Source organism: Liolophura sinensis, chromosome 12, assembly GCF_032854445.1.
Source record: "Liolophura sinensis isolate JHLJ2023 chromosome 12, CUHK_Ljap_v2, whole genome shotgun sequence".
Lineage (NCBI taxonomy): Eukaryota > Metazoa > Mollusca > Polyplacophora > Chitonida > Chitonidae > Liolophura > Liolophura sinensis.
In genome coordinates this window covers 17,625,176-17,646,298 of record NC_088306.1, presented here as the reverse complement: position 1 = coordinate 17,646,298, position 21,123 = coordinate 17,625,176, and the positions used below count along the sequence as shown (strand labels likewise).

At 38.4% G+C, this 21,123-nt stretch overlaps 1 protein-coding gene across 1 annotated transcript; it reads left to right on the top strand.

The window, feature by feature from the left end:
- The first annotated feature begins 2,093 nt into the window (after positions 1-2,093).
- Positions 2,094-16,041, top strand: LOC135479477 (growth hormone-regulated TBC protein 1-A-like). The gene is made up of 9 exons (XM_064759328.1): positions 2,094-2,233; positions 3,435-3,481; positions 4,989-5,100; positions 5,911-6,038; positions 9,295-9,391; positions 9,766-9,829; positions 11,785-11,893; positions 13,448-13,633; positions 14,796-16,041. The coding sequence occupies exons 1-9, from the start codon at positions 2,143-2,145 to the stop codon at positions 14,886-14,888; spliced, it is 927 nt and encodes a 308-aa protein (XP_064615398.1). The 5' UTR covers positions 2,094-2,142; the 3' UTR covers positions 14,889-16,041.
- Positions 16,042-21,123: the final 5,082 nt, after the last annotated feature.

Sequence of the window (21,123 nt, the reverse complement as noted above, 5' to 3'; positions counted from 1 at the left end):
ATTTAACAGACTGCTCTGCTGTAATAGCAGAATACCCTCTAACATCACCCAGATAACCGATTTTCTGTTAGATTTAACGCGTTATGTTGTTCAGTGCAGCCTAATGTTCCAAAAGGTGGTAGCATTTAAGTGCGTGAGTTTTGCCATGAGCCAAGCCTGCTGAGTGGAAAACGGTTAATTCAATATGTAAAAAGCGGTAATGTGTCCCTCTTATTGGTTCTTACTGGTTTATTAATAGTATAATTCATTATTTCACACTTTATAGTTGTTACTCATGGTTGTGTACAGTATACCAATCACAATAATCTATATTTCATATTTCAAACTCTATCGATGTATTGCGGTAGATATAAATTGTGTTTATAAAGATAATGATTATATATATATATATATATATATATATATATATATATATATATATATATATATATATATATATATATATATATATATATATATATATATTGTGTGTGTGTCATGAAGAACAGTTGTACACGTTGAATGTATTATCCTTTGGTTGATGTGTGCGTTCATTTATTATCCCGGCCCTATGCCTTGAACAGGCAGTAGGCCCATAGTGGAGCTGTGCTCAGCCTCCAGCTGTTGCATATTGGTTGAAGCAACATCGGCCAGCTGACAAAGGGTGAAGATTTGGCTGTTTGAGCGCCCCGCTGTGGAAACGCCATTCACAAAAGTAGTGTAGCGATTTAATTACTTCACATCATCACGTGCACGTCAAGTAGACCTAGTCAATGTGAACACTACGTGGCTTCAGCACTGATCGTGGCGTGCATCGTTCATTAGAATGGAAACGCCAGTAAACAAACTACCACTACCAAGTAGACCTAGTCTATTTCTTTCAGCAAGTCGCCTATATTCAGCTATCTGTAAAATCAGTCATAGGCCCTACTCGCTACCAAAATTGCCTTTAGTCAGTGTCATGTAACAACACAAGCTCTACGCGTGGATAAGTTTGAAGTTTAAATTCTTGCAAGCAAAATGATGTTAGAACACTTTTTCTGATTCATAATGTCTCAGTCCATAAGCTAGGTTTCGACTTTATAATTATTCAAAAACCAGTGGTATGCCGGAATATGTTCTAGATAGCCTACAATATATATTGGTCTTTAGCCTATAAGCTTACTTTCACCTGCACATCAGCAATAGTGATTGCCATGAAGGCTGAATAGTTAGCGAGTTGATTGATAAAATGATTTTTTTTTCTTTGGCAAAAGTTTATCATTGTATTAAACAAAGGGCAACTGTGTGGCATTTTCAAAGCATACAATTTCCCACATAAGCCATTCAGTGTCCGGCGATAAGGCCTCACACTCGACACAAGATCAGAAAATAATTTTCCATTAGAGTGATCTCCCTTGAACGCTTGTCTTCCAATACGATCATGGCGGGCGGAGTGAGCGCTCAGAGGTACGGTAGGTTAATAATAAAAAAAGACAAAACATCCTCTAGTTTTCAGGCAGCTGTACGTTTTGGATTTAGAAAGGTACAATTGCACGTAAAAAAGACTCATCAGTGCATTTTAGAAGCCAAAGAAAAAGTCATGTCCCATAACTATGTTTGACAGGAGATCTCGGAATTTGGACCCTTGCTGGTGCTAAATTCCTTGTCTCCACTGGTTATTTATTAATTTAAAATAAAATAAATAAGACCTAAACTCGTCTACTGTAGACCTCAAGTTTCTCCCAGGATCTGCCCAGTTTCCTCACACCGTAATGCTGGATGCCGTCACATAAGTGAAATATTCTTGAGTATGGCATAAAACAGCAATCAAATAAATAAATAAATAAATACAATGAATTGAAGAAGTGAGAAATGAACTGATGAATGGTGGTCCACTTTAAGTCTACAGTAGATGAGTTTAGGTCTACGTTGGCCAGTTTAGGTCTACATAGTGAAGACCAGTTTTCTAGACTGTTCTCGACAGTGAAAGAGTCTGTGTTGGTGTTCCACTACCTTTAGTTTTATGGATTATACACAAGGTAAAATTGTCTGATCATATGTACTCCATTATTACAAGTATACCGGTACCATGCAGATTGCATTATCTTTCTTCGCAGTAAAATTGACCAGTATGGCTTTGAACGTACAGAAGATTTCGACTTTGATACGTACGAGGAGTTCATGTCATCATACTTGTCTGTGTTAGCGAGACGAGCGAAGCGGTGGAACGGAAGCATCGAAGACAAGAAAGGAGTGCCCAAATCCATCAAAGGTACACAGTAGTGCCAAACCTGTCCCATGCTTACAAAGTAATTTGGCATTAGCTGTGTTATTCATTGTTAATTCTTGTCTTTGCCAGAGACAGTTTCTGTATAAAATGGTAATGTAGTACTACCCTATTTCTTCAACCTTTTCACATATGATAGAGCAACTATAAATGTGATTTATGCGCCTTTTTAATTTGATTTGATTGGTGTTTTTACGTCGTACTGGAGAATATTTCAATGACACAATGATGCCCAGCATTATTGTGGGAGGAAACCCGGCACAGCCTGAGGGAAACCCATGACTGTCCCACATACAGCCGGAGAGGAAGCCCAAATGAGTTGGTCTTGAACTCAAGTCGATGGCATTGGTGAGAGGCTCCAGGTTCATTGAACCATGCTGACGTGCTAACCCCCTCAGTCACAGAGGCTCTTGCACTTTTTAAATCTGCTTTTGAAGACAAAACTACAGTGTTTGTATTGGCCAATTTCTGAGCTTTGCCAAAAGGTATTATTTTATCAATCTACACATAACGCCCTCAGAATATGCGTGCAAAAACATCTTATAAACCTGCAAAAAGGTTGAATAATTACAATAATGTTTTTCAATGGAAAAAAATGCTGTCTCCAGCTGAGACAGCTAAACTCAGATTGATAACTTGCTTTCTTTAATAATACACATAGCCCCTGACTGTGTTACAAACCCCACATGTATGTTTATCTGCCCTTATCTATGATATTGACATTTTTTGACTGTCTGTACATGTATTTGTACTATGTAATGAATGATAATTGTTTTTCCTCTGACTAACGCAGTGTTTAGTGTCTGGTCCACTATGGGATTAAAGTCAGAAGAATAGTATTCTACAACAAGACAGTTTACACATACCGGTACATTAGATCATTAATAATTGTGACATGGATTTAAAATTTCATGATTATGCTGTTAAAGTTTATGATATTGAATGTTCAAATTTTAATGCGCTGGAATAGTTTTTCCTATTACATATATCACGTACATACATACATGTATGTTCACAACTTTATTTTCTTATATAAGAAAGGGAACATTTAACACAATTTCACAAAGTCAGAAACTGACTGAAATCTTTCTTCCGTAATATTTCCATGAAAGTTCCAGTTTTAGTTCTGTTTGCTCCTTATTGAAGATCGGTTTAAAAGCACTGTTCATGTATTTCTCCTTTCCAGTGAAGCGGTTTTGTCGGAAAGGCATTCCATCAGAGCACAGAGCTTCTGTAAGTTTCCTTTGTGGTTAGACCTACATTTTGGTTAGGTACATGTACTTTTACTGAGTTTTACCTAAAATTTCATCCATGACAAAGTTGCTCATTGTGTAAGAGCTCTGTAGATCTAAGCAGTGTTTTGAGGAGGGGAGGGGGGGGGGGATTTTTTGTGGCAAATACAGATTATATAATATTACATTCAGTACATTATAATATAAGTATTAAGGTGAAGTACAAAAGTTTCACAATTTAATATGCTAAGCATAATGCAAAAGCATAGATGCTTCGAAAAAACTGAGAAGTCGCATATTTGACATTACAATATTTCGACAAAATTTTAATTGTCATCTTCAGGATCATGAAGATGACAAATAAAATTTTGTCCAAATATTGAAACTACAAATATGTGACTTCTCAGTTTTTTCAGAGTATCTATGCTTTTGCATTATGCTGAGCTTATTGGTGGATCAACACACTTTAATACTGTATGCTAACGCTGTTAAAATTTTAATTGTTGACATTTGATTTGTTCAACAATAGTTCTGACAGAACTTGGCTAGAATAATAAAACTGCATGTATTTCATATTGCTGTCTAAATATTGTAAATTGTCACAACTGTGCAGTATTACTGAGTGTATCCCTGTATCCCCAAGTTTCTTTGTCTGTGAGTGGGACTGTGCAGTATTACTGAGTGTATCTCTGTATCCCCAGGTGTGGATGTGTGTGACTAAGGCTGTGCAGTGTTACTGAGTGTATCTCTGTATCCCCACGTTTGTCTGTGAGTGGGACTGTGCAGTATTACTAAGTGTATCTCTGTATCCCCAGGTGTGGATGTGTGTGACTTGGGCTGTGCAATAATACTGAGTGTATCTCTGTATCCCCAAGTGTGGATGCACGTGACTTTGGCTATGCAGCCCAGATGTGGTTGCCTGAGTGGGACTGTGCAAAATTACTGAGTGTATCTCTGTATCCCCAGGTGTGGATGTGTGTGACTTGGGCTGTGCAATAATACTGAGTGTATCTCTGTATCCCCAGGTGCGGATGTGTGTGACTTGTGCTGTGCAATAATACTGAGTGTATCTCTGTATCCCCAGGTGTGGATGTGTGTGACTTGGGCTGTGCAATAATACTGAGTGTATCTCTGTATCCCCAGGTGTGGATGTGTGTGACTTGGGCTGTGCAGTATTACTGAGTGTATCTCTGTATCCTCAGGTGTGGATGTGTGTGACTTGGGCTGTGCATTATTACTGAGTATATCTCTGTATCCCCAGGTGTGGATGTGTGTGACTTTGGCTGTGCAGCCCAGATGTGGTTGTCTGTGAGTGGGACTGTGCAAAATTACTGAGTGTATCTCTGTATCCCCAGGTGTGGATGTGTGTGACTTTGGCTGTGCAGCCCAAATGTGGTTGTCTGTGAGTGGGACTGTGCAAAATTACTGAGTGTTTCTCTGTATCCCCAGGTATGGATGTGTGTGACTTTGACTGTGCAATAATACTGAGTGTATCTCTGTATCCCCAGGTATGGATGTGTGTGAGTGGGGCAGAGGACAGGAGGCAGACTAACCCAGGTCTCTACCCTAGGCTGGTGTCAGAGGCTAAGGACTCAGCACTTCTGGAGACTATCAACCTGGGTGAGTAGAAAGGAGAAGAAAACATAAAAATGATGCCAAAATCAGATGAAAGAGGGTCAAAACTTATTTGCTACTATGATCTTTAATATTTTGGGGCTTTTTTCAGGGTATTTCAAAAGGCTAAGGGTAAAAAAAAAGACGGGGGGGGGGGGGGGGTGTGGGGGGGGGAGGTGTATTTCAAAATATTTTTGTATGGTGGGTATTTGGGACCAACTTTTACTATTTATCGTTGTTGCATAATAATGTTCTAAATAAGGATGTGATGCTTGTCTAATGAATTTATGTGAATGTAAATCTGTTGTTTATATCCAAACATATGCATTTAACCTAAATTATGATAATATTTATGAGCGTATTAAGATATAAATATGATCTAAATTGAGGTTTAATACATTTGTTAGCTGAAAAGAACAAATTCTAATGCAAAAATATTTATTAAACCTGTGTTAGATCCTCTTTTATGACGTTATTAAACAAAGACTATAAATACCAAAAGATGGTCCCAAATACCCACCATACAAAAATTATTTTCAAGTGTCTTTTTTTTCTCCTTATGGAAAAATTGGAAAAAATATTGAAGACCACATTTACGGATAACTTTTTGCACTTTTTCATCTGAAGTTCATGTCATTTTTATGTTTTCTCCACCCTTAAGCCTTAAGGGGAAGGACTATTAAAACTGCATATGGAAACACCTTGGTGGCAGAGCGCTGAATTTTGGATGTGCAGACTCCTGTGTAACTCACCTGTGGAACATATGGTTTGCTTTGCTAGTGCAATTTTGTATTGTTGATGTGTTAACTCTTGTAGATATTCATCGCACTTTTCCTGAAAACATCTACTTTGCTGAGACAGATGATCCCTCAGGACTGAGAAACCCGTTACGAAAGGTTTTGACTGCGCTGGCGCATAAAAACCAACGAACAGGTTATTGTCAGGTGAGCAGATCCACAGGTGAACAGGCATGTGTCCTACACTCTTTTACCTGACCACCGTTCACCTGAATGAAACATTCCTGACTCAACATCAGGGAAATAAAAAAAGTTTACATGACTACAGAGGTATGGTGGTAGTTTCCAGTTGTGATTGCCACGTGTAAAGCAATACTCAGTACTGACTCATTTGATTTATTTATTGATTTGATTAGTGTTTTATGGGGTACTAAAGAATATTTCACTTATGCCACGGCAACCAGAATTATGGTGGGAGGAAATGCACGGCCATCTGCAGATTGCTGGCAGACCTCCCCACGTATGGCTGGAGAGGAAGCCAGCATGAGATGGACTTGAACTCACAGTAACCACATGACTGATTTGAGGGAGATGGTAAATAACAATTATGCTTCCGAATTCTTTCCCATCCTTGCACATGGAGTTTTGGATGCTTTCATTGTTATTCCAAGGGCCTTTTTGGCAGCCAGTGATTCAGTATTCTTCTGGATCATTTGATAATAATCTTTAGTGGTTTTGCATACTGAAACTGATTTCCTCCTCTAGAACGCAATTGTGTATGAATTAAAGTTTGGCATACTCGAGAGCTTATGACCTGACTCAACTTTATTTGTTGTGCAAAGTTGACGCTAGCCGCTGATGCCCGACTCATCTGAACTCTACTTGTCGTATGAAGTTGACTCTAGGTGCTGATTGTCACATGACTTTTAGATTGACAGACCATACACATAATGACTGGAGGAGATTTCGCACACACGAGAGCTTAAAACCTGACTCAACTCTACTTGTCGTATGAAGTTGACTCTAGTTGCTGATTGTCACGTGACTTTTAGATTGACAGACCATACACATAATGACTGGAGGAGATTTCGCGCACACGAGAGCTTAAAACCTGACTCAACTCTACTTGTCGTATGAAGTTGACTCTAGTTGCTGATTGTCACGTGACTTTTAGATTAACAGGCATACACATAATGACTGGAGGAGATTTCGCACACACGAGAACTTAAAACCTGACTCAACTCTACTTGTCGTATGAAGTTGACTCCAGTTGCTGATTGTCACGTGACTTTTAGATTGACAGACCATACACATAATGACTGGAGGAGATTTCGCACACACGAGAGCTTAAAACCTGACTCAACTCTACTTGTCGTATGAAGTTGACTCCAGTTGCTGATTGTCACGTGACTTTTAGATTAACAGGCATACACATAATGACTGGAGGAGATTTCGCACACACGAGAGCTTAAAACCTGACTCAACTCTACTTGTCGTATGAAGTTGCTGATTGTCATGTGACTTTTAGATTGACAGACCATACACATAATGACTGGAGGAGATTTCGCACACACGAGAGCTTAAAACCTGACTCAACTCTACTTGTCGTATGAAGTTGACTCTAGTTGTTGATTGTCACGTGACTTTTAGATTGACAGGCATACACATATTGACTGGAGCAGATTTCGCACACACGAAAGCTTAAAACCTGACTCAACTCTACTTGTCGTATGAAGTTGACTCTAGTTGCTGATTGTCACGTGACTTTTAGATTGACAGACCATACACATAATGACTGGAGGAGATTTCGCACACACGAGAGCTTAAAACCTGACTCAACTCTACTTGTCGTATGAAGTTGACTCTAGTTGCTGATTGTCACGTGACTTTTAGATTAACAGGCATACACATAATGACTGGAGGAGATTTCGCACACACGAGAACTTAAAACCTGACTCAACTCTACTTGTATGAAATTGGCTCTAGTCCCTGATGGCCGGCTCAACTCAACTCTACTTGTCGTATGAAGTTGATGGTCATGCAACTTTTAGATTCACAGGCATACGTGTAAAGACTAGAGGAGATTTCAGACACACGAGAGCTTAAAACCTGACTGAACTCAACTCTACTTGCTGTACAAAGTTATCTCTAGTCGCTGATTGTCATGTGACTTTTAGATTGACAGGCATATACGTAACAACTGAGTACATCTCCAGTTGAGTCAACCCGTCCTGATAGCACAGTTGGTAGAGTGTCTGCTTTGGGGGCTGTAGATTCATGATCAGTCTTGGGTCAGGTCACACCTAAGACCTTAAAAGAGGAAGTTGTATCTTCCTCGCTTGGTGTTCAGCATGAGAGGGGTAGTACAACGACTGGTTGACCCATGTCAGTATAATGGCTCGGGCGGGGCGGCTTACTTGCCTACGGTAAGCCGTCTCAGTGAAGAGCAGTGGAAATCCGTCCTGCAACAAGGAGGCACATTACATGCACTCTAAGGATTCCTTCGTCATCATATGACTGAAAAATTGTTAAGTACGGCGTTAAACACCAAGCACACACTCACTCACTATAGTTGAGTCACGTTGTTATTTCACATACGTGAGCACTTCAGACTCAACACAACAGTCAGATTAAGATGAGTTGTGCCTTAGGCTCTCATCCTTGCCAAGCTGTTCAAATTTTCTTGACAGATCATTATGGTGATTGCGGATGTTATTAACACAAGATATATAATGGATATTGCACAGTATGAAGGTTGAATACCATAAGTATTTTTCAAGTGAATGGTAGAAATGATGGGTTTTCATTTCCAGCTTTCACTCAAAAAATATTTACAGTATTCAGCTTCCACTGTGCAATATTTTATTTTAATGCTATTTATATTTTAACAGTATCATGATTTTGTGTATTTGAACAGTGTTTTTCACTATAGGCCTTTGCACGCTTGTGTGTACAATGTGATGTCATACATTGCGCGTCATATGACATCATGTCTTGTTGTGAGACATAAGAGTGTAAAAAGTTGACTAAACTTGTACTATGACGTCATCCAGCTGAGCCCAAACTGAAACTGAAACAAAATGTTTCCGTTTTGATGTCATGGCATCTGGGTGTGAAGTAGCAAAATGTAATAAGGCCTCCGTGGCTCAGTCGGTTAGCACGCTAGCAAGCCCAGGAGTCTCTCACCAATGCGGTCGCTGTGAGTTCAAGTCCAGCTCATGCTGGCTTCCTCTCCGGCTGTACGTGAGAAGGTTTACCAGCAACCTGCAGATGGTCGTGGGTTTCCCCGGGCTGTGCCCAGTTTTCTCCCACTGTAATGCTGGCCGCCGTCGTATAAGTGAAATATTCTTGAGTACAGAGTAAAACACCAATCAAATAAATAAATAAATCAAAATGTAATAATAAAAGTGATATCTAGGGTTATACTAATAAAACTGTCTTTCTGTCTCTCTTTTTCCTGCAGGGTTTGAATTTCATCACGGGTATGTTGTTACTTATAGTCCGGGATGATGAGAAAGTTTTCTGGCTCATGGATACCCTTATTAATAATATCTTACCTGGTGAGTGTGTATGAAAAACAAAAATCTGTCAAAGGTAAAGTGCATGAAAGATTCTGGGAAATGCCGTGAACATCACAGCACTAGAGCTTTTGTAACAGACTTGTAATTCGTCATGTTTGTGATGGTGATGTCAAGTTTAATCAGAGACTACATGTTTGCCATTATATAAAATCATTGAAAATCATTTTATATATTATTTAGAAACTTCAACAATTAATTATTGTTAATTATATTTGGAGATACATGTCACACTACATTGATTGCCCTGTACTATGAATGCTTGCCCAGTTTCCTCCACGCTTAGAAGGTATATTTTTTGGTATGGCCTTACACACCAGTAATAAATAAACAAATAAATACTTAAAATGTTTCAGATTACTACGCCCCTGATATGCTGGTGTTACAGGCAGAGCAGGAAGTTTTGGGGAAGCTAGTCAAGTAAGTCCGTACCAAGGGAGGCTAGTATACGATATTAAAGGCAAAGAATACAGTGGTACGAAGTACATGACAGATGAAAGAGCATTAAATATTGCCAAGGAAAATAGTTTGATTTATTTTTTTTTAGAATATTTTTTGAACTAGTAAAATGCATTTAAAACTTTTGATTCTACTGTAGCCTTTTCTGACCACATTGGGGGCTGTTGATGTGATACTTCAGCTTTTTGTCACTTGATACACATAGATTGATATATTTCATCATTGGAAATTCATCTTCATTTAGAGATATGAAGGCATTCAACAAATTTACCTTGAAACAAACTATTCTCAACAAATGGACCTTGAAATGAACTATTCCAGGCCAAAAATACTGATGTGACATCACTGATACCCTCTGGGTCTCAACAGACCACCATAGAATCCTATGTTTTAAATGCATTTTAGTTGGTTAGAAAAACTCTAAAAATATAAATCAAACTATTTTCTTGGACAGTGTTTAATGGTATTTCATCTGACAAATACTTTGTTTTTGGGTTTTCTGTGCCTTCAGAATAACCTAAAATTTCACCCCTAAAATGTGCATTTTAGAGGCAAATAAATCTTACAGTGTCACTTTTGGTGCTGAAACTTCCATGTTTCCGTAAGGATATTGTTTTTTTCACCTTCTCAACAAAACTCAAATTACTTTTCTAAGATTAACAGAACTCTAGATAGAATTTGAAAAAATGTACAGTTTGGTGAGGCGAAATGTTACTGTGTAATGTGTATATATACCATGTAGTTCAGAGATGATAAACCCTTTCAAGACCAATTCTTGAGTTGTTTCCTCCATCCATTAAACTGACTGCCATCGCATAAGTGAATTATTCTTGAGTACAGTGTTTATAGCATTTACGCTGATGTATTGGTCTTGAGCACTTGACCACTGAAGTCATACGCTTTCTTACAAGAGGGAAGTTTCGAGTTTAAATCATTTACCTTTAGAGATAAAAAAGCCCCAATATATACAGTGTGACTTGTCAGAAGTGTTAAGCAACTTTTGTTGATTAATTTAGCAATCTCACTGTCTTGTAAGCTTTTTAAGTCCACAAACGTTCACATCCTCACTTTTCTTCATTGTTTGTCTGTTCTGAATAAATTTTGTTAAACTTTCTTCAGATGCCCAAGTTAAGTAAATATAATGAAAAGTAGCCTGACATATTTGGTAGGTCAAATGCTACATGTACAGTAGGACTTTTTTTACCTTTAGCATAAAAGAAGTTCAAACTTGAAACTCCCCTATTCTGAGTGGTTTGGCTGCAGCCTTTAGATTTGTGAGGTGTATATGTACCTGTCCAAGGGTTAAGGGACCACTTTCACAAAGCGGCGTACATTTTTTATCGTACATTTGGCATACAATATTTTGTACATCACTATTAACGTACCATTGTGGTGTCCTGGTGTCCTCTGGGCTCTATCTGAATCATCCACCCATCTACCTTTCTACCTCTGCCATTTTAGTCCAGTATTTTTGTGGCAGAAAAGTAACAAGGTGTAACGCACTAATTAAATCATATGGTTTACATGAACACCTATTGAATGATTTATGTTCAAGTAATTAAGGTGGTTGACTTTCAGTTGCTTGCACGCACTAGGTACAGGTTCAAACCTGGCTTTGGACTGGGATTTTGTGGAATCCTTTGCTCTTATTGTTTATGGAGTCTTCGTGTCAGTTAGTGCTTGATGAAACTCACTTGGGCATTGACGCAGTCTAATTTTCTTTGGAGATCAGATATGTGCATATCAGTATGTGTATCTCACATGTGGAAGTGCTCATCATTAACTTGCCAATGGTTGGTGGTTTTCCTCCTCACTTAAAACTGACAGCCATTGCACATGTAAAGTAAAATATGAATATGGCCTTAAAGAACAGTGAAATATAAAATAAATACACTGTACGTTTCGTATATCCCCAGGTGGAAGGTGCCAGCCGTATATGCTCATATGGAATCACAGGGTGTGTCCTGGACGCTGGTCGGCATGAAGTGGTTCATTTGCCTGTACGCCGATGTGCTCCCTACTGAGGTAAGTTTTACCTCCCTGTTGATGCTATATTTTATCTCCCCAGTGAAGTCAGTTTTACTTTCTTACTGAGGCCAGGTTTACCTCCCCACTGAGGCCAGGTTTACCTCCACACTGAGGTCAGATTTACCTCCCCACTGAGGCACATTTTTCCTTCCTACTGAGGCCAGGTTTACCTCCCCACTGAGATCAGATTTACCTCCCCACTGAGGTACATTTTTCCTTCCTACTGAGGCTGGTTTTACCTCCCCTCTGAGGCCTGATTTACCTCCATAATGGCATAAATTTTACCCACCCATTGTGATCGTTTTTACCTTTCCACTGAGGTCAGATTTACTACCCTGTGGAGGTCAGTTTTATCTTCCCACTGAGGTCAGTTTTACCTTCCCACTAAGGTCAGATTTACCTCCCTATTAAGGTCAGTTTTACCTCCCCTCTGAGGCCTGATTTACTTCCAGAGTGACATACATTTTACCCACCCGTTGTGATCGGTTTTACCTTTCCACTGAGGTCAGATTTACTGCCCTGTGGAGGTCGGTTTTATCTTCCCACTGAGGTCAGTTTTACCTTCCCACTAAGGTCAGATTTACCTCCCTATCAAGGTCAGTTTTACCTCCAGAGTGACATACATTTTACCTACATGCGCCGATTAAGATCTGTTTTATCTTCCCACTAAAGTGAATTTTACCTCCCCACTGAGGTCACTACCTCTCTTCTGAGCTCTGGTTTGCCTCCCACTGAAGTCATTTTCATCTCTTTTACCTGTCTTCTGAGGTCAGTTTTACCTCCCCACTGAGGTCACCTTTACCTCTCTTCTGGGCTCTGGTTTGCCTCCCAATGAAGTCATTTTCATCTTTTTTACCTGTCTTCTGAGGTCAGTTTTACCTCCCTACTGAGGTCACCTTTACCTCTCTACTGAGCTCTGGTTTGCCTCCCACTGAAGTCATTTTCATCTCTTTTACCTGCCTTCTTAGGTTTTACCTTCCTACTGAGGTCAACTTTACCTCTCTACTGAGCTCTGGTTTGCTGCCCACTGAGGCCATTTTCATCTCTTTTACCTGCCTTCTGAGGTCAGTTTTACCTCCCTAATGAGGTCACCTTTACCTCTACTAAGCTCTGGTTTGCCTCCCGCTGAGGTCATTTTCATTTCTTTACCTGCCTTCTTAGGTTAGTTTACCTCCCTGCTGAGGTCACCTTTACCTCTTTTCTAAGCTCTGGTTTGCCTCCCACTGATGTCATTTTCATCTCTTTTACCTGTCTTCTGAGGTTAGTTATACCTCCACACTGAGATGTTTTAACTCTCCTGTTGAAAGAAGTTTTTAATAGGTTAGAGCCTGGAAAGAGAACTGGTTAGCCCAGTGCCAGTATATTGTGACTGGATGGGGTGTCTTATCTGGTGTCTTCGACATGATACTTTAGTGGTGTCATGGACTGGCCCTGCCACAGTATACATACACACATGTAATGATTCCTCATCGTGATGTGACTGAAAAATTGTTTCAAAGTATGACATAAAAACAAGCACTGTCAACACAGGGTGTCTATCTCTGATTTCAGACAGTACTCAGGATCTGGGATTGCTTGTTTTTTGAGGGATCAAAAATCTTATTCCGTGTGGCAGTGGCGCTGATCATGTTGAACAAAGAGAGAATCCTGGCCTCCAAAAACTTCTCTGAACTCATGGACCTGTTCAAGGAGATTGTGACCGATCCTGCGACTCTCCATTGCCACACATTTATGCAGGTCTGTATACAAACTGATCCTCGTTGTTGCCTTGCTTGGTGATCAGCAATGAAATGCTGGAGTGAGGAAACAGGACTGATAGTCCCGGTGTCAGCATAGGGTGGCCATGCCCTCATAGTGTCTTCTTCAATGGCAGCGTGGATCCACCCTTCCACAAGAAGCCACAGTACACATGCACACCCCTAATGACTGCTGGTCATGATGACCGAAGCATGTAGTAATTGACCAAGTGTAGATAAGTACATACTGATCAGCATGAATGATGGAAAAGCCCGGTCGACACTGTTTTCTTTAAGAATCATGTGTTTGAATCAGGCTGGTTTCACTGCGGAGATTGCTAGGCTGTGTGATGTATGTTACAAGTTCTGCAGGCTTCACTCCCACAAACCACCCACCAGCCATAAGACAGTTGTCAGACCATCCTAAGAGTGAAATAGGTGGCCTCCGTGGCTGAGGTGATTACTGTGCACAGTGACCCCGCAGCCTCTCGCCACTGTGGTTGCTGTGAGTTCAAGTGGAGTCCATGCTGGCTTCCTCTCCAGCCGCAGGTGAGAAGGTCTGTCAGCAACCTGCAGATGGTCATGGGTTCTGCCTGTTTTCCTCCCACCATGCCCACCATAATGCTAGCCTCCGTCGTATAAGTGAAATATTCTTGAGTACGGCTTAAAACCCCAGTTAAACAGATCAACATGAAATATTCTTGAATATGGTATGAAATGAACCGATAAATTAAGATCAATTTATTCACCACGAAGAAAAGATTTTTGATCAAATGGAATTTGACTTAAATGGAATAAAAATCATATTCTTATTGTTTTTAATGAGCTCTTAATTAAAGAGGTTGATGTTGTCCTCCAGTTCCCAGGATAAAAAAGCTGTCTTAGACGTAAGTTAGTCTTAATTTGTAGTCTTAATTTGTAGTAAGTTTATTTCAAAACTTAGTATTGAAATAAACATCCTTTAGGTGTGTCATGATTTTAGTCCAATAAACTGTTTTAAAGTTAAGACAAATTCTGACATAAGTCTAAGATAGTTTTGTGATCCTCATGGGGCGCGAAGTAATTCAGTCATTTAAAAAGTTTATATGTGGTGAATAAGTCATGGCTTGTCAGTGTTATTTCAACTCTATGAAGGTAAATTTTCCCTTTTTTTTTTGTTCCAGAAAATTTTTCAGATACCAGGGTCATTTCCACAGAGTCGTATTGACAGCTTCAGGAAAGAATGTCTCGAAAAAGTCAAAGGTCAAGCAAAGTGAGAATAAACTGGGAACACAACTGTGAGAATTTATTGCCTGGCAAAGTTTTACAAATGCTCTAGTCACCACCCGGGTTTATAATAGCAACATAAGAATACGCATGCTTATCACTGTGCTCAAACATTGGTCCCGTGAGTCCTTTTATTATTTTTTTTTTTTCTCTGGCTGAGGTTTTTTTTTTTTTTAAATTTTTATTTTATTTTTCCTGTTGTTGTTTTCTTTTCAATTTAATAAATTATTTAGACATAGAATTGTTATTATTATACATGTTTATCTAGAAATATGATCCATATCCAGTATTTTTGTTTCAATTCCATTCATTGAGATGTTATCCAACACTATTACTTTATAATGACTTTGTCCACATATCCACCAGTCCACATATCCACCAGTCCACATCACTCAGATAGGTACATCTACAATGCAGTTTGCTTTCCTTTGATACATTCATTATCTATCTACAGAATTGTTAACCAGGATATGACCTTATGCTCATTCAAAGCTGGTTTTAAGAAAATTTACAGATAATGGAGAAAGCTAATTTCCACAGTTATACATACTTATTACTCGCGGTCCCATGAGCATAATTTACCAGAGTTGTTTCCATGTACAATACCTTATTTATCAGCACTGTTTCCATTGTGTAAACTGCAACATTTATTGAACATTATACATTTGTTGACATATCAGTTGTTTCAATAGCACTGTTTCCAGTGTGTAAACTGCAAGATTTATTGAACATTATACATTTGTTGACATATCAGTTGTTTCAATCACATTTGCAAACCTGAAGTATTTCATACAGACCTGTAGTATGTCCTACAGACCACAAAGATCCTCTAACCCGTTTTGTTTTCGCTATCAAAAACTATAGCTCAGTAATCACTTGACTGTTGGGTGTGATTTCTAGGTTGTGATCTCAAATTTTTCATTGAAAGACCATTTTCCCTTCCATAGGGATATTGTGGAAAGGAGAATCAATGCTTATTGCCTGCAATATTGCTTGTGTCAGCTCATGCTGGCTTCCTCTCCAGCTGTATGTGGGAAGGTCTGCCAGCTACCTGCGGATGGTTGTATTTACCCTCGGCTCTGCCCGGTGTCCACCCACCATAATGCTGGCTGCCATTACATGTATAAGTGAAATATTCTTGAGTACGGCATAAAACACCAATCAAGTAAATAAATAAATAAATAAATAAATCCAAGTTATATGATACAATGAGGACTCCAAAAATAATACATTCTAACAGTGTTTCATATTCTGATAGAGTTAGATGTAGAAATGCTGATATCAAGGTCAATTCTGAAAGCAAAGAACTTGTGTCAGTTTTAACTGTATTCAGACTTCCTGGATCTCAAAAGGAGATCCTAATTATATCCTGTAGGTTTGGCTAAATTTTAGATAATGTAAATTTAATCGGTGCGCACATATTCAACCCACTCAAATGTGACCTACATGAAACTACATGGATACCTTTAAGCATTGATGTCCAGTCTTCACTCTCAGCCAATCAGTGTGGATTCTATATGCCTCTCACACAGTATTTTTGACTTATCATTGTGTCTGTATAGTGCATATCACTACAGAATACAAAAACAGCAACTGGTAGCAAAGTTCAGTAACGGTATGTAAATTTGGGGTGTTTGCTCTCTAGGGTTGACAAATGTATACACGTACTTTGAACATTTCCAATGTTAATAATTCTGAATACGAGTACTGTATTTAATCTTAGCTTTTGTCCATGATTAATTTACTCAGTTTGCAAAACTTTTGAGAGTAAATTTTAGTGCCGAAAATAACATTTTATGTCCTTTATTTACCTCTGAAAACACAATTTTGAGGGGGGGGGGGGTGAATTTTGGAGTCAAATACTGTAGCTCTTTAACTCCGATATGGTGTACATATAATTACAGGCTTCCAAGACTATCCTCAAGTCATAGAGGTGTTTATTAATACTATGTCAGTGGGTGCTTTTTCATAACATTTTGCTGCTTAATGCAGACTTTCTCTGTAGCCATCAGTGCCTCACTCCACTAATGTGTTTTTATATTTACGATTACCGATTTTCCTTTTGAGCTTGTAATATCATGTTTTATAACTCAACAATTCTATAATTGAAACTTCTCAGCTGACAATGGGTTCTGATCTCAAAGTCAATTCCAAATAACCCGACATTAAGTTTGGGATTAGGTGTCAGAGAAAAACTGTTTTAGAACTTCATGTATCTCAACATGAATTCCTCGTATGTGACTACGTTAGTGTATTTGCCTTTTTTTTGTATTGTGATTAAATAGCAGTTATGTAGTTTGTTTATACACATGAAGATATGTTTAGTGTATGACAGCATACTTCCATTTGTGTTCATTTACTTCATTTGTGTTTAGCTATATTTATATTCGTTACTGGGGTACACTATAAACCGGGCTGATATCACAGCAGTTTGGTATACCCACATGGATAACCAGGTTAAGAAATAATCCGTCTCAAATTGTGAACAAATTATGAATTTGGTTGATTACATGTAGTTTGTTATAAATTTTGATTTTAAATTTGCAAGGCAATTGTGCAATAATTGCAGATGCTTAAGAATAGCAGTATTAACCATTGTTGTTATTTGGAAGTTATTGTAGTTTTATTGTGCCGTCTGATTTTCATGTATACATATATTTTGTGTTGATAACACCATTCCAGCGCACTGGTATATTCAGACGATCTAAAGATTTATGATTCCTCGACTGTAAAGTGGAAATAGTTTTTTGCGTACATATGAGCATCAACTTCATAATATTAAGATGTATCCACCATGAAATTCAGTCTGTCTAATATTCTCATACATGACTATCAGTTACATTTGGACTGATAGCTGTGACCAAGTTACTCATTTTGGCTCATTGATTCTGACAGTTCTGTTCATCTTAGATAGGTGTTTTAAGGTTAATTTGGAATCTAGTGTGATATACTGGAGAAAGGTAAGTTGTAGCATCACAAGTAATATATTAGGACCTTTTATTTATGTTGTAAAAAAATGCATTTGGCTTTTTGGAGCAAATTTGGGCTCAGGTGGTGGGGGGTGGGGTGGGATGGGGCGCAAATTTAGCGTTGTATTGGCTTATGTAGTTTATGCCACCTATTATTGAGAAATTTCCACACTTGCTTACAGAGCCTTTAATCAACACAACTATTAAAAGTGATGACAAGTTTACAGGTAAATTATTCAAGCCGGAGAAATTTCAGATGATTTCAGCTGATTTTAAATAAAGTTGGCCAAAACTAATCATTTTACCTATGGGAATCAGGTTTGAAAAAAAAATCCAGCCGATTTTGATGGAAAAGATTTTCTCACTCGCTGTTTAGGGCCTTGTCAGAAGACAAATGTTAAAAATCTAGCCTGACCAATGACACTGTTAAAATCCTAGTATGACCAATGTCACTGCTAAAGTCCTAGCCTTACCAGTGTCACTGCTAAAGTCCTAGCCAGAACAATGACACTGATATAATCCTAGCCTGACCAATGTCACTGCTAAAGTCCTAGCCAGAACAATGACATTGTTAAAGTCCTAGCCTGACCGATGACACTGTTAAAATCCTAGCTTGAACAATGACACTGTTAAAATCCTAGACTGACCATTGTCACTGCTAAAGTCCTAGCCTGACCAATGACACTGTTAAAGTCTTAGCATGGCCAATGACACTGTCAAAATCCTAGCCTGACCAATATCACTTAAAACCCTAGCCTGACCAATGAAACAGTTAATCCTAGCGTGATCATTGACACTGTTAAAGTCCTAACATGACCAATGACACTGTTAATCTTTGCCTGATGAATGACACTGTTAAAATCCTAGCCTGACCATTGACACTGATAAAATCCTGGCCTGACCAATGACAATGTTAAAATCCTAGCATGACCAATGACACTGTTTAAATCCTAGCATGACCAATGTCACTGCTAAAGTCCTAGCCTGACCAATGACACTGTTAATCCTAGCCCGACCATTGCCACTGTTAAAACCCTAGTCTGACCAATGTCACTGTTAATCCTAGCCTGATCATTGCCAGTGTTAAAATCCTAGCCTGATCAGTGACACTGTTAATCCTAGCCAGACCATTGACACTGTTGAAGTCCTAGCCTGACCAGTGATACTGTTAAAGTCCTAGCCTGACCAATGACACTTAAAATCCTAGCCTGACCAATGACACTGTTAAAATCCTAGTCTGACCAATGTCACTGCTAAAATCCCAGCCTGGCCAGTGACACTGTCAAAAATACAGTGTCAAGGGCTGACTCCACATTTTGTTCAGATATTTAAGACAAAGAAAACACTAAAGTAAAGTATGTGCCAGATGAAAGACTGCCCAGAAAACACAAAGTTCACATTTTGGGGGAAATTTTTTGGACCCCAGTTAAATGCATTTAAAACTTGGACTCTGCAGTGGGCTTTTCTGACCATACCGAGACTAGTGACATGACATCATGTTTTTGCCACTTAACACATGCAGACTGCTAGATTTAATTCTTCAGAATGCATATACATATAGATATATGAATGCATGCTTTAGACTACAGTTCATCATAGAGTCTGATGATTTAAAACTATTTCGTGCAGTTGTAAACATTCTATAAAAATAAATCAAATATTTTTCCTGGACAGCGTTTAGTGGCCAGATGCGTCTGATATATACTACATTTTAGTGTTTTCTTTGCCTTTAATTTTTTACCACATCCCTCATAACTGATGACCCCAGCTGATGACATGCCTATAATGTACAATCAGTCACGCTTGTGCACTGATAAATAAAACTTTTTAACCCAAGAAATAATTCTTTTTATGAAAGACTTAGTGCAATTTACCTTATTATGTATAATATAAATTTGGTGAAGATATAGAAGTTGAGTTTTTGTCTCCATATGCTGAATGTTTGGATAAATTGCTTTCCTATGTGATGAGAAATTCAAGGAATGATAGCAACAGTTTGAAAGAAATCACGGAATAATACCTGCATGTACATGTAAACTCATATCATGTGAAAAAACATGTTTTTACCTTAAAAGGAAGCAAAATTGATGCTGATTGGCTACTTTCTTAGCTATTTAGGTACTGCAGATTTGTTCCCTGTGAATTGAAGTGTGACGAATTTTAGAGGGTTTAACCAAGTATCTCCCATCGCCACTGTCAGCCAATCAGTGTTGATTCTGAATCCTTTTAGATATTTACATGTAAATTTAAAAGGTAAGTTCTAAATGTATCACCAATCTTCTGTTAAAGGAGGAACAATTGTCTGGTGACCTGACTGATATACATGTATGTGATCGTACTGAGATTGTATAGATATACAAGAACTGAATAAGAGTGCTGTATATCTAAATATACATGTATGATGCATGAAAATAAAATGCTGTAAATCTAGAAATGAGTATTATTGTTGATTTAATTATTTAATTTGTAGTTTTTGTCAGTGTGTACATTAAATCATGACTTACAGAAATAGCTGTATAGATGAAACACCAGCCAATTTACATATATATTAATGTGTGAATTAAAGGCACATGGGTTCAAATTCTGGCCATGACAGTTTTATTAAACCATCACATCCCCAAGTGCGTCTTGAGATGCTTGCGTCACATTCGTAGTGACGTATGAATTCCCGTTACTAAATTCAGACCTATAGACCTTGGTGTCGTGTCAGATTTGGTGTCTCCAGCATGGTTTTTCAGTGATGCAGCATTTGAACCACAGTAAGGAGACACTATGAAGATGTCACAAAAGTTATGCTGAAAGCGACATGTTGAAAGCAATCATTAACATGATAATAGCTTAAATACTAAATCAGAAGGAAGCCAGTAATATTCCTTAAAAAACTAGGGATTTTCTTCAAGCATTTACTGCCCTCTTTATTTGGTTTTCCTCCATCAAAGCTCCTGATGACCCCCTCCTCTCTGTCATCAGGAGCTGTAGTGGATGAAAACACATCCGGACTTGGACATAGAACTACAGAGCCAAATCCACATGCCAAATTCAAACCACTGTCCCAGATGAAGAAAATTATTTTCAGTGTGTGAAGATTTTTTATTTATTTTTATTTATTTTATATTTAATTAACATTTTAGCCATGTTCAGCGGCCAATGCAGTCAGAGTATAAAAGAAGCAGATGAATAGTTCATAGTTAATATAGCCTACAAATACATGCAATTGCTATTTTTGGGCTAAGTACAAAAGTGAACATTTAATTAG

Bases quoted from the DNA above. Each gene is read 5' to 3' on its own strand.
- LOC135479477 (XM_064759328.1), top strand. From the start codon at position 2,143: ATGTCATCATACTTGTCTGTGTTAGCGAGACGAGCGAAGCGGTGGAAC. The intron at 2,234-3,434 runs GTACACAGTAGT...TCTCCTTTCCAG, and splicing joins AGTGCCCAAATCCATCAAAG to TGAAGCGGTTTTGTCGGAAA. The intron at 3,482-4,988 runs GTAAGTTTCCTT...CTGTATCCCCAG, and splicing joins CATCAGAGCACAGAGCTTCT to GTATGGATGTGTGTGAGTGG.